This window comes from Pseudophryne corroboree, chromosome 4 (genome assembly GCF_028390025.1).
Source record: "Pseudophryne corroboree isolate aPseCor3 chromosome 4, aPseCor3.hap2, whole genome shotgun sequence".
Taxonomy (NCBI): Eukaryota; Metazoa; Chordata; class Amphibia; order Anura; family Myobatrachidae; genus Pseudophryne; species Pseudophryne corroboree.
Window position 1 is genome coordinate 226,588,592 of NC_086447.1, and position 14,859 is coordinate 226,603,450.

Below are 14,859 nucleotides of genomic sequence, written 5' to 3' on the forward strand. Positions count from 1 at the left end.
AATTAAAAGTTTTCAAACTTTATTGGTATACATAAAAAAATCTGAGGATCATAATTGATAAGATATACATCAGGCTCTATGAACAATGAGGCAGATGTATGAAGCGTCGCTATGTGCCTTTGTGCACATAACGCAGGCTAAGTCCTTCATTCCCCGCTTATCCGCAATGTATGAAGCGTCTCTCAGCGGAGATTCCTGTGCAGGTGATGGGAACCTGATGTATGAACGGTGAGGTGGCTCTACACCTCACGATAATCCCCCTGTCCTTTCGTCAGGTCGGGGCTGCCGTTGGCCGTGTTGTACAGTTGTTGTTTTTTTGTCCTTTAAAAAACCTTTATTGTTCGCCGCCATCACGTCTCCCCTGCGGCCTCTGACGTCACCCTCACACGTCTCCTCAATGTCCGCCACCGCACGGTGGCCTCACAGCCTGACCGCGCAGAGCTAGCGGCGATATCAGTGTGGCTGATTTGGAAGGCCACATGTCACGGGAAGGTGACATAGCGCCCTCCCACATTGGCGGGGACCTGTTTAGTACATTGGGGTGGAGGGACAGGGCGTATCTCAGGATAATGTGGTGATACAGCCCAAGGCACATAACGTCCCCTGAACTGGGATGAGCACTACAAGTTCCAGAATGCTGCAGGAGGCTGGTCTGGTCCGGCGTTCCGGGGTCCGAACCGTTCCTGTTTTTACCTAATCCCATAATTGATGGTGTGTCTGAATCATACTTTTTAATATGTGCTAGCTGTATGTGCTGGAGAGTGAGTGAACCTGGATGGCCTAATTATGCTATTCTTTATGCAAGCCACTAGGACTAGAAGAGGACTGATGCTGCATAGTGGTTAGCAGAACATATATTTATAACAGGTGCAAGCTAGCAGGATAGCCAATGGCTGTAGCAGTACGCAGGACATCTTGGAGTGGACTGCAATTATACTGGACCTGGGTGCCAGAAGCACATCTGAAACAGACTGCAGGAAACACTGGACCTGAGTGCCGGAAGCACATCTGAAGCAGACTGCAGGAAACACTGGAACTGGGTGCCGGAAGCACAACTGAAGCAGACTGCAGGAAACACTGGACCTGGGTGCCAGAAGCACATCTGAAGCAGACTGCAGGAAACACTGGACCTGGGTGCTGGAAGCACTTCCGAAGCAGAATGCAGGAAACACTGGAACTGGGTGCCGGAAGCACAACTGAAGCAGACTGCAGGAAACACTGGACCTGGGTGCCAGAAGCACATCTGAAGCAGACTGCAGGAAACACTGGAACTGGGTGCCGGAAGCACAACTGAAGCAGACTGCAGGAAACACTGGACCTGGGTGCCAGAAGCACATCTGAAGCTGACTGCAGGAAACAATAGAACTGGGTGCCAGAAGCACATCTGAAGCAGACTGCAGGAAACACTGGAACTGGGTGCCAGTATTAGAAAACAATTTTACGGCACCCCTAGACCAAAAGTTTTTTAATGAGAAATTTAGAATAAAAAATATGAAATTAAGTAAAATAAGAATTTACTTACCGATAATTCTATTTCTCGTAGTCCGTAGTGGATGCTGGGGACTCCGTCAGGACCATGGGGAATAGCGGCTCCGCAGGAGACAGGGCACAAAAGTAAAAGCTTTAGGATCAGGTGGTGTGCACTGGCTCCTCCCCCTATGACCCTCCTCCAAGCCTCAGTTAGGATACTGTGCCCGGACGAGCGTACACAATAAGGAAGGATTTTGAATCCCGGGTAAGACTCATACCAGCCACACCAATCACACCGTACAACCTGTGATCTGAACCCAGTTAACAGCATGATAACAGCGGAGCCTCTGAAAAGATGGCTCACAACAATAATAACCCGATTTTTGTAACAATAACTATGTACAAGTATTGCAGACAATCCGCACTTGGGATGGGCGCCCAGCATCCACTACGGACTACGAGAAATAGAATTATCGGTAAGTAAATTCTTATTTTCTCTGACGTCCTAAGTGGATGCTGGGGACTCCGTCAGGACCATGGGGATTATACCAAAGCTCCCAAACGGGCGGGAGAGTGCGGATGACTCTGCAGCACCGAATGAGAGAACTCCAGGTCCTCCTCAGCCAGGGTGTGCCCCTGACCAAGTAGCAGCTCGGCAAAGTTGTAAAGCCGAGACCCCTCGGGCAGCCGCCCAAGATGAGCCCACCTTCCTTGTGGAATGGGCATTTACATATTTTGGCTGTGGCAGGCATGCCACAGAATGTGCAAGCTGAATTGTACTACACATCCAACTAGCAATCGTCTGCTTAGAAGCAAGAGCACCCAGTTTTTTGGGTGCCTACAGGATAACAGCAAGTCAGTTTTCCTGACTCCAGCCGTCCTGGAAACCTATATTTTCAGGGCCCTGACAACATCTAGCAACTTGGAGTCCTCCAAGTCCCTAGTAGCCGCAGGTACCACAATAAGCTGGTGCAGGTGAAACGCTGACACCACCTTAGGGAGAAACTGGGGACGAGTCCGCAGCTCTGCCCTGTCCGAATGGACAATCAGATATGGGCTTTGTGAGACAAAGCCGCCAATTCTGACACTCGCCTGGCCGAGGCCAGGGCCAACAGCATGGTCACTTTTCATGTGAGATATTTCAAATCCACAGATTTGAGCGGTTTAAACCAATGTGATTTGAGGAATCCCAGAACTACGTTGAGATCCCACAGTGCCACTGGAGGCACAAAAGGGGGTTGTATATGCAGTACTCCCTTGACAAACTTCTGGACTTCAGGAACTGAAGCCAATTCTTTCTGGAAGAAAATTGACAGGGCCGAAATTTGAACCTTAATGGACCCCAATTTGAGGCCCATAGACACTCCTGTTTGCAGGAAATGCAGGAATCGACCGAGTTGAAATTTCTTCGTGGGGCCTTCCTGGCCTCACACCACGCAACATATTTTCGCCACATGTGGTGATAATGTTGTGCGGTCACCTCCTTCCTGGCTTTGACCAGGGTAGGAATGACCTCTTCCGGAATGCCTTTTTCCCTTAGGATCCGGCGTTCCACCGCCATGCCGTCAAACGCAGCCGCGGTAAGTCTTGGAACAGACATGGTACTTGCTGAAGCAAGTCCCTTCTTAGCGGCAGAGGCCATGAGTCCTCTGTGAGCATTTCTTGAAGTTCCGGGTACCAAGTCCTTCTTGGCCAATCCGGAGCCATGAGTATAGTTCTTACTCCTCTACGTCTTATAATTCTCAGTACCTTGGGTATGAGAAGCAGAGGAGGGAACACATACACCGACTGGTACACCCACGGTGTTACCAGAACGTCCACAGCTATTGCCTGAGGGTCTCTTGACCTGGCGCAATACCAGTCCAGTTTTTCGTTCAGGCGGGACGCCATCATGTCCACCTTTGGTCTTTCCCAACGGTTCACAATCATGTGGAAGACTTCCCGATGAAGTCCCCACTCTCTCGGGTGGAGGTCGTGCCTGCTGAGGAAGTCTGATTCCCAGTTGTCCACTCCCGGAATGAACACTGCTGACAGTGCTATCACATGATTTTCCGCCCAGCGAAGAATCGTTGCAGTTTCTGCCATTGCCCTCCTGCTTCTTGTGCCGCCCTGTCTGTTTACGTGGGCGACTGCCGTGATGTTGTCCCACTGGATCAATACCGGCTGACCTTGAAGCAGAGGTCTTGCTAAGCTTAGAACATTGTAAATTGTCCTTAGCTCCAGTATATTTATGTGGAGAGAAGTCTCCAGACTTGATCACACTCCCTGGAAATTTTTTCCCTGTGTGACTGCTCCCCAGCCTCTCAGGCTGGCATCCGTGGTTACCAGGACCCAGTCCTGAATGCCGAATCTGCGGCCCTTTAGTAGATGAGCACTCTGCAGCCACCGCAGAAGAAACACCCTTGTCCTTGGAGACAGGGTTATCCGCTGATGCATCTGAAGATGCGATCCGGACCATTTTTCCAGCAGATCCCACTGAAAAGTTCTTGCGTGAAATCTGCCAAATGGAATCGCTTCGTAAGAAGCCACCATTTTTCCCAGGACCCTTGTGCAATGATGCACTGACACTTTTCCTGGTTTTAGGAGGTTCCTGACTAGCTCGGATAACTCCCTGGCTTTCTTCTCCGGGAGAAACACCCTTTTCTGGACTGTGTCCAGAATCATCCCTAGGAACAGCAGACGTGTCGTCGGAAACAGCTGCGATTTTGGAATATATAGAATCCACCCGTGCTGTCGTAGAACTACTTGAGATAGTGCTACTCCGACCTCCAACTGTTCTCTGGACCTTGCCCTTATCAGGAGATCGTCCATTTTCTTTGAAGAAGAATCATCATTTCGGCCATTACCTTGGTAAAGACCCGGGGTGCCGTGGACAATCCAAACGGCAGCGTCTGAAACTGATAGTGACAGTTCTGTACCACGAACCTGAGGTACCCTTGGTGAGAAGGGCAAATTGGGACATGGAGGTAAGCATCCCTGATGTCCAGGGACACCATATAGTCCCCTTCTTCCTGGTTCGCTATCACTGCTCTGAGTGACTCCATCTTGATTTGAACCTTTGTATGTAAGTGTTCAAATATTTCAGATTTAGAATAGGTCTCACCGAGCCGTCTGGCTTCAGTACCACAATATAGTGTGGAATAATACCCCTTTCCTTGTTGTAGGAGGGGTACTTTGATTATCACCTGCTGGGAATACAGCTTGTGAATTGTTTCCAATACTGCCTCCCTGTCGGAGGGAGACGTTGGTAAAGCAGACTTCAGGAACCTGCGAGGGGGAGACGTCTCGAATTTCCAATCTGTACCCCTGGGATACTACTTGTAGGATCCAGGGGTCCACTTGCGAGTGAGGCCACTGCGTGCTGAAACTCTTGAGACGACCCCCCACCGCACCTGAGTCCGCTTGTACGGCCCCAGCGTCATGCTGAGGACTTGGCAGAAGCGGTGGAGGGCTTCTGTTTCTGGGAATGGGTTGCCTGCTGCAGTCTTCTTCCCTTTCCTCTATCCCTGGGCAGATATGACTGGCCTTTTGCCCGCTTGCCCTTATGGGGACGAAAGGACTGAGGCTGAAAAGACGGTGTCTTTTTCTGCTGAGATGTGACTTGGGGTAAAAAAGGTGGATTTTTCAGCTGTTGCCGTGGCCACCAGGTCCGATGGACCGACCCCAAATAACTCCTCCCCTTTATACGGCAATACTTCCATGTGCCGTTTGGAATCTGCATCACCTGACCACTGTCGTGTCCCTAAACATCTTCTGGCAGATATGGACATCGCACTTACTCTTGATGCCAGAGTGCAAATATCCCTCTGTGCATCTCGCATATATAGAAATGCATCCTTTAAATGCTCTATAGTCAATAAAATACTGTCCCTGTCAAGGGTATCAATATTTTCAGTCAGGGAATCCGACCAAGCCACCCCAGCGCTGCACATCCAGGCTGAGGCGATCGCTGGTCGCAGTATAACACCAGTATGTGTGTATATACTTTTTAGGATATTTTCCAGCCTCCTATCAGTTGGCTCCTTGAGGGCGGCCGTATCTGGAGACGGTAACGCCACTTGATAAGCGTGTGAGCGTCTTATCCACCCTAAGGGGTGTTTCCCAACGCGCCCTAACTTCTGGCGGGAAAGGGTATACCGCCAATAATTTTCTATCGGGGGAAACCCACGCATCATCACACACTTCATTTAATTTATCTGATTCAGGAAAAACTACAGGTAGTTTTTTCACACCCCACATAATATCCTTTTTTGTGGTACTTGTAGTATCAGAAATATGTAACACCTCCTTAATTGCCCTTAACATGTAACGTGTGGCCCTAAAGGAAAATACGTTTGTTTCTTCACCGTCGACACTGGAGTCAGTGTCCGTGTCTGTGTCTGTGTCGACCGACTGAGGTAAATGGGCGTTTTAAAGCCCCTGACGGTGTTTGAGACGCCTGGACAGGTACTAATTTGTTTGCCGGCCGTCTCATGTCGTCAACCGACCTTGCAGCGTGTTGACATTATCACGTAATTCCCTAAATACGCCATCCATTCCGGTGTCGACTCCCTAGAGAGTGACATCACCATTACAGGCAATTGCTCCGCCTCCTCACCAACATCGTCCTCATACATGTCGACACACACGTACCGACACACAGCACACAAACAGGGAATGCTCTGATAGAGGACAGGACCCCACTAGCCCTTTGGGGAGACAGAGGGAGAGTTTGCCAGCACACACCAAAACGCTATAATTATACAGGGACAACCTTTATATAAGTGTTTTCCCTTATAGCATCTTAATATATAAGCATATCGCCAAATAAGTGCCCCCCCCCCTCTCTGTTTTAACCCTGTTTCTGTAGTGCAGTGCAGGGGAGAGCCTGGGAGCCTTCCCACCAGCAGTTCTGTGAGGGAAAATGGCGCTGTGTGCTGAGGAGAATAGGCCCCGCCCCCTTTTCGGCGGGCTTCTTCTCCCGTTTTTCTGACAACCTGGCAGGGGTTAAATACATCCATATAGCCCCAGAGGCTATATGTGATGTATTTTTAGCCAGTATAGGTACTTTCATTGCTGCCCAGGGCGCCCCCCCCAGCGCCCTGCACCCTCAGTGACCGTTGGTGTGAAGTGTGCTGAGAGCAATGGCGCACAGCTGCAGTGCTGTGCGCTACCTCATGAAGACTGAGAAGTCTTCAGCCGCCAATTTCTGGACCTCTTCTCTCTTCAGCATCTGCAAGGGGGTCGGCGGCGCGGCTCCGGTGACCCATCCAGGCTGTACCTGTGATCGTCCCTCTGGAGCTAGTGTCCAGTAGCCTAAGAAGCCAATCCATCCTGCACGCAGGTGAGTTCACTTCTTCTCCCCTAAGTCCCTCGTTGCAGTGAGCCTGTTGCCAGCAGGACTCACTGAAAATAAAAAACCTAATAAAACTTTTACTCTAAGCAGCTCTTTAGGAGAGCCACCTAGATTGCACCCTTCTCGGCCGGGCACAAAAACCTAACTGAGGCTTGGAGGAGGGTCATAGGGGGAGGAGCCAGTGCACACCACCTGATCCTAAAGCTTTTACTTTTGTGCCCTGTCTCCTGCGGAGCCGCTATTCCCCATGGTCCTGACGGAGTCCCCAGCATCCACTTAGGACGTCAGAGAAAATTACTTTATATGTCTTCCTTAGGTTCAGTTATGTGGTGATGAATAGCATTCGCTCCTGTTTGGCCACATACTTCATGATTGGCAGTGACAAGCACTGGTTTTGCCTATTACATGGACCATAAATAATTTTAATTGGTCCTGGACCACCAACCTGGGGCACCCCTGCAAGTGTCCCAAGGCTCCCCAGGGTGCCACGGCACACAGTTTGAGAACCACTGCCTTAGTGCATCTGGCTATAATGTGGTAGGAGTATGACTCTGGGTGGAGTTTCACTGTGACTTCAGAAATTGCTAAAATTCTCAGTGCACCACTAAAAAAGTATATGTGCAGGCTTCTCCTATCACAACTGAGTATACAAGTTTGTGGAAGATGAGTGTGCACTCCAGCATAAAGTCATTGTTTAAAAACTGTTGTAGCCAGTGCATAAAGTGGTCCTACAGAGGTGGTGGAACTCACCTCCTCTCCAGCGCCAAAAAGGGGCATGGTCTCAAAAAGAAAGGGGCGTGTCACGCAATAGTATACCCAATTCACATTACGCTGCACAGTAACACCATCTTATTCACATTACACAACATACTAGTGTCCCTTATTCTTGTTATGACACACAGTAGTGCCCCTTGTACACAATGCCCACGGTACTGCCACTTATACACAATGCCCACAATAGTAGTGCCACTAATCACATAATACCCACAGCAGTAGTGTCCCTTATACAATTCCCACAGCAGTAGTGCCCCTTATGCAATGCTCACAGTGGTAGTGCCCCTTATGCAGAGCCCATAGTAGTGATGCCCTTTATGCAGTGCCCATTATGCCACCTGAAGTGATGCCCCTTATGCAGTCCCCACATTAGCAGTGCCCCCAGTAGTAATGCCTCCTGTAGTAGTGCCCCCATTAGTAATGCCCCCGTAGTAAAGCCCCCAGTAGTAATGCCCCCTGTAGTATTGCCCCCATTAGTAGTGCCACCTGTAGTAGTGCCCCCAGCATTAATGCCCCTTTGGTAGTGCCCCGGTAGTAGTACACATAGTAATGCCCCCTGTAGTATTGTCCCTTTGGTAGTGCCCTTACACACACACACGCACACACATGCACACACACACACACACAAAAAAACAATACTTACCCAAACCTCGCTCGTGTCTCCGACCGCTGCCTTACCTCTGATCAAGCGCCCGCTCCTCTGAACTCTGGGAGAGATGTCATGATGTCCCTCCCATAGTGCTCGCTTCAGGACCCCTCCAGCTGCCGCTGTGGGGAGTGAGCCGGGTGCCCACTGGTAACAAAATCTCAGCGGGCGCCTGGCATCTCCCTGCTGTGTCGGGCTGACATCGGATTAGGTGAGCTGGAGGAGGCGGAACCTTAAAACTGCTTCAACTAGAGGTTAAAGTGAGCCGTAACGGGGTGGAACTGTATTCCGTCTCCAAATGTAACTGACGGAAAGCAGTTCCGCCCCGTTACGGCTCACTTTAACCTCTGGTTGTAGCAGTTTTAAGTTTTTTTCTTCAATTCGTGTTTTTTACAGTGTGTGACCAATCACGTTATCATCAGTGCTACACTTACGTACACCAGGATGAGAGCATCCATTAATAAGAACTTTCTAGGCAAGCGCAATTACGGACTGTGGAAATTTGCTAATGCACATAACAAAAAAAATCTGCAAATCTCATTTGCATCTCACTTTGAATACAGCCCTTCTGATAGGTCAAAGCAAAATGTTCTAAAGTTACCCTTGATGAAAGTATTACATTAGGAGGTCAAAATAAGATATTTAAAAAACTATTTCAGTCAATGGTACAACTTCACAAAGCCTGATTGATTTCCTTACAGGAGCAATTTATCCAGATAATTCCTCAAAGGCCCAGAATAAAGGAGATGCTGTCAAGCCTGGTGAATCGTATACTTACACATGGGATGTTGTTGAAGATCAAGGGCCAACTGACTGGGTTGAGGACTGTGTGACCAGGGTTTATCATTCACATATTGATGGTCCTAGGGATGTGTATTCTGGACTTGTTGGACCCTTGATTATCTGTAAGGAAGGTGAGTAATCTATTCAGTTATTAGGTTAGATAATTTATGCATGCCATATGCAGTATTTTGTGGATGTTTACATAATGAGTCTGTAGTCATCATAACCAGTTTTCTTGTGTTATGTGATGTCCTACTTAGGAAATTATTGTTTGACAGAAATAAATGTGCCACCAGATCCTGGGAAAGAGATAGGAATTAAATAAAACAACAGTTAAATCCTTGTGTTGGCTGGGTTACTGTAAGACTTCAGTCCCACATCAGTTAATTGCTGTTAACTTTTCAGAGGTAATTCGCACACAATACTGATTTTTGGGGGTCTGTAGCATGGGATCAGTACGAAATCCTGCTGGATGGGATCCCGGCGGTCAAAATACCGACACCGGAATACCGACCAGCACAATCCCGACAGGGGTGGCGAGCAGAACGCAGCCCCTTGTGGGCTCGCTACGCTCGCCACGCTGCGGGCACGGTGCCTCGCGTATTTTATTCTCCCTCTATGGGTGTCGTGGACACCCACGGAGGGAGAATGTCGGGATTGTGCCGATCGGGATTCCGGTGTTGGTATTTCGACCACCGGGATTCCGTCCAGCGGGATCTTGACCGCATCCCTGTAGCATGTGTAGTCGGATATGAATGGGGTGTCTTCTCTTCCACAATAGGTGTACGTTCAAATTTCTTAATGGAAGTACTGGCAGGTATAGATGTATAATTCTCACTTGGATAATGAATGACCGCATCACAGCAAAGTTTTCCAGCCTATTTGAAAGTCCTGTAGAGTTGGGGGGATTGTCCACTGATCTTGGTAGTGTTCCTTCACACTGCAAAGCTTTTCTGACACAAATAAATTAATTGATGTACTGTATAAGGAAGGGTGTGTTCAGGGCCGTAAGTAGGTATGTGCGGAGGGAACACCGCACATAGCGCTGCAGGGTAGGGGGCACTGTTGGCGGCACTTGTCAATTATCTGTTTCTCTAGCATCCATAAGGGATGTTGGGGACAGATTAGTACGATGAGGTATAGACGGGTCCAAAGGAGCCAGTGCACTTTAAATTTCTTCAACTGGGTATGCTGGCTCCTCCCCTCTATGCCTCCTCCTACAGCTCAGTTTAGAAAAAAAGTGCCCTCAGGAGAGGATGCACACTCTGCAAGTTCCAGAGTTTTTCTTCAATTTCTTTTAAAGTTTTATTTCTTTCGTTATGCAGTTTGGGCAACAGCATACCTACACCGTGGGAGTTAGGTGGGGGGGAGGGCGGTCACCGGCCTCTTCAGTTGCAGAGCAGCTTCCCGCTGCAGGACCATCATCCTGAGGGTCTGTTTGTTCAGCGGGGCATGGCGCCTTGGCTGTCGCAGCAGCAGCATGCCGCACACCTCTAATGCTGTCTGAAGGTGATCATCGGTGGTGAGTACTCACCGGGGACCCCACTAGGGGGGTCCCCGGTTCACTGTATGGCTGAAGCGCGGGTGAGGCATACGGGTTCCTCCTAGGGAGGACCCACTGTAGCCCTGCGTGAGACTGACTAAAATACATTGTACCAAGCATTTATGTGAGGATACAAACATAGGGAAACATGGCCAGTATAAATATAAAACAGTAGCTCCAACGCCATGGCGGGGGGCGGAGCTACATGAGAGTGGGCTCAGCTGCATTTTGGTGCCTTCCTCTGCATAGCAGCAGCAGCCTCAACAGCTCCTCCATAACAGTCCCTGGATCACTGGTACCGGGTGTAGAGGGGGAGAGCCACTATAGTGTGCACAAGTAACATCCCTCTGAGGGATTTTTTCATAATACAGTCTCACTGTTGTTTACATACATAAATGCTGGCAGCCTCACTGGGGCTGTGCAGCGTTGGGTGCGCTGGTGTCCTCTCTCCTGCGTCTCCTCTCACATGCAATAGGACAGGCTTGTATTGTATTTCAGGCTGTGTTGTATGTATATTGTACCTGTTTTTCTTATTCAATATGGTAAAACAGAAGTTATGCAGTGTTTGTAATGATAGATTCTCCCCTAGTTCATCTGGCTCAATATCATGTGAGCAGTGTCATCAGTCATCTCAGAATGCTGATATCACTGTGGGGGAGAGTCCAGAGCCCTCCCGGTTGGGGGCTATCAAAACTATGATGTCTGATATGTCATCTCAGCTCACTACAAATGCAAATAAAACTCAGGAACTGCAACAAGCAGTGGCAAGTCTAACTGCTAAACATCCCCCCTGTCTGCAACAGGTGCACAAAAACATGCCCTACCTGCACTTCTATCAGATACTGATGATATACAGGATGATGGGGATGATGTGGACCCCATAAGTGGGGATTCCACCCCTACCCAGGGTATTGAACCCCTCATATTGGCTATTTGGGATGTGTTAAAGCTCCCCCTGGAGGATACTAATACTCAACAGTAATTTTTCCTCCCACAAGACAAACTGACAGTCAAATTTCCTGATTCCAAGGAATTGGATGACTTATTTAAAATAGCCTGGAAAAATCCATATAAAAAATATCAGGTGTCCAAACTGTTTCTGCATACATTCCCCTTTGCCCCTGAAGGCAGAAAATTTTGGAAAGAACCTCCAGCAGTAGATGTATCAGTCGCTCGCCTTTCTAAAAAGGTGGTGCTTCCTGCTCCAGACTCCTTTACGGTAAAGGACCCAGCAGATAGGAAAATTGAGGCCACTCTAAAATCTATCTACACTGCTGCAGGTATAGCTCAAAGACCGCTCATTGCTGGTTGCTGGATGACAGATGCAATTCATTCCTGGGCTTCTCAAATTCAGGAAGGTCTTTCAGGTGATATGACCATAGTTACTACTGTAACTTTTCTAAAACACATTCAGGACATGGCAAGAGTCCTCTGTGACTCCCTTAAAGAGATTGGCAATATTAATGCTAGGACCCATGCTATGGCTGTGTCTGCTCGCAGAGCCATATGGTTGCGTCAGTGGATTGCTGACGCTGTCTCAAGTCGTAAAGTGGAATCTCTTCCCTTTACAGGTGAATGACTCTTTGGAGGTGAATTGGATGCATGGATCGCCAAAGCTACTGCTGGGAAATCCACATTTTTCCCTTCAGGAGCTTTGCCTGCTAGATCTACCTACCAGGACTGTCTACTCAGTCCTTTTGGTCCTCTAGATTTTCGTTCTTGGGCCAGGGGGCCTCCAACGCAGCTAGAGGCACAAGAGGTAAGCCTAAGAAACCAGACATTGCCGGATCTCAGGATCAGAGCACCAGTTCTGCTTCCGCTGGGTATGCGGCGTCCCTTCAGACGGCCGAACGGGATGCCGCATACCCAGCACAGTGTACTCGTAACCACACACCCTGACAATCTTACTCTCAGGTACTTTCACTCTACTCGGGTAGCAACTAGCTGGTCCGCATGGTGGGCAGCGGATCCTGCAATACCTTACGGCATCAGGATCGCTGCTACCATTAGGGTTCCAGCACTGCCATCTATCTACTTCCTTCCAGGCACTATAGGTGCTACCGTTGTAACGCTCACTCTGCATCAATGTTTCTACACATGCAGAGAAGCAGCTTACAAACAGAAGGGAATTACTGCACTTTACTAACTTTTGCTAATAATACAACTATACCTTCATTTCTTCTTTTCATGCTCTATCATTGTCAATGACAACCCAGAGGACCCCCTGCGCTGATTCATAAGGGACTCATCAGGGTGCCCGGGGTGATCTTGACAAAAGCAGAAGCAAATATTCTTTTTCTAACCCAGGGGTGGGGAACCTTTTTTCTACCGAGGGCCATTTGGATATTTATAAAATCCTTCGGGGGCCATACAAAAATTCTCAACTTAAAAAATTACCCTGCCCCCCAGTAGGTCTGCCCCTTAGAGGTACTGTGTGTGCACGCCGGAGGCGCGCACGCGCCCAAAAAATGGGTGTGGCCAGTTAAAATGGGACGTGCTACACATATGCCTCCAATAGTGCGGTGCCAGATCCACAATTGCCCCCACAGTGCCAGGTATACAGATGCCCCCACAGTGCCAGGTATACAAATGCCCCCCCACAGTGCCAGGTATACAGATGCCCCTACAGTGCCAGGTATACAAATACCCCTCACAGTGCCAGGTATACAGATGTCCCCACAGTGCCAGGTATACAGATGCCCCCACAGTGCCAGGTATACAAATGCCCCTCACAGTGCCAGGTATACAAATGCCCCTCACAGTGCCAGTTATACAGATGTCCCCACAGTGCCAGGTATACAGATGCCCTCCCCCCTCCCCTCTCCCGTCCGTGCTTCTTACCGTGCTCCTTTTGGCGGGACACGGTGGAGAGCGCGGATATGTTGGGCGGCGGCGTGTAGGACTTGAAACCAGCCGCCGGTTCGAGAGACAATCAGAGCTCGTGGACCGGCAGCCGCGGCTCCTGATTGGCTCACGGACCGGCGGCTGGTTTGAAGTACTACACGCCGCCGCTCCCACCCAACAGCCACGCTCTCCTCCCTGTCTCCCTGTTCTGACAGCTGAGACACGCTGCCGCCGGACTGAGCGGCAGCGTGTCTCACTAACACAAGCTGGTGGGCCGGACCAAACGGCTTCGCGGGCCGTATACGGCCCGCGGGTCGGAGGTTCCCCACCCCTGTTCTAACCCTTAGATGCAGACGGGACACGCTCATTTGCTGTATAATGCTTGTCACAGAGCAAACAGATGCCACCCCGCTGCACCAATGATAGGAGTGTCTTTTTGTCTCTCTTTTCTTTCATATATTTAATAATCAACGTTGATCCCTCTCTGTCCTGCTGACTCAGGGATTAAGCATATATCTGTTATACTATCTGTCAGGACAATGTATATTTTGCTACATTTAAACCTTTAAATATCCATCTGTCAGGATGAAATATATTTTGCTACATTGAAACCTCCAAATAGCTATATGCTAGCAGCTAGTGATATAATTCTGCCTGAGGTTGTTTCCTGGGTTCACTACGGGTGGCCGGCGGTCGGGCTCCCGGCGACCAGCATCCCGGCGCCGGGAGCCCGACCGCCGGCTTACCGACAGCCAGAAGACCACCCTGTTTCCTGATACGTTCAATACTGCTGTTTATTATCATTGTGAGCAATTGTGTCATTACCTGAAAGGCTGATCAGGGTGCTTTAATTACTGGATCTCTCCTTTTTATAAAGAATTGGTTAATGTCAACAGTATACTTATTATTACACTGCACTGGGAAAATGAATAGTATTTGTACTAACACAAATTAATATCATATATTCACCTGCATTATGGATATTCTTATCCTGTAGATTTGAATTTTTAAATATTTCGCTACTACCTCTTTAAGAGAATACATGTCATGGAATTAGTGAGGATATTGGCTGCGTCACGGATATAATTAATACCATTGTGTACATATATAATTGTTTGACAAGTCATATGAATTATAATTGGTGGAGGTTTTTGGTAACACGTTTTTTTGTGTTTTTCTACCAGCTAATTATACTGTTTCACAATTGATGTGACCAGGGTCAGTGGTGATATCACTGGCTCTAATACAAATACGCTTATCTCCCACTGTGACATTGTGCCACACAAAAATCTAGGTGTGGCTTTATTGTCTATTATTGTTATTTATTTATGTGTATATGTTCATGTCAATGTCTAGGTTTGTGCCAGAATATTTTAACCTTAAATAATAAAAGTTATATTTTAGAAAATAATAATTTTCAATGAGTGCCCCCAAAAAAACGAGAGTTCCTTTTTTCCTTTTTTT

At 48.5% G+C, this 14,859-nt stretch overlaps 1 protein-coding gene across 2 annotated transcripts in view; it reads left to right on the forward strand.

Moving 5' to 3' along the window:
* LOC134909253 (ceruloplasmin-like) overlaps window positions 1–14,859 on the forward strand; it is a 219,061-nt gene that overhangs the window by 37,769 nt on the left and 166,433 nt on the right. For both annotated transcript variants that reach the window (XM_063915952.1, XM_063915951.1), the window contains exon 3: window positions 8,927–9,139. In XM_063915952.1, the coding sequence (XP_063772022.1) occupies window positions 8,927–9,139 (213 nt within the window). The remainder of the gene's footprint in view (window positions 1–8,926; window positions 9,140–14,859) is intronic.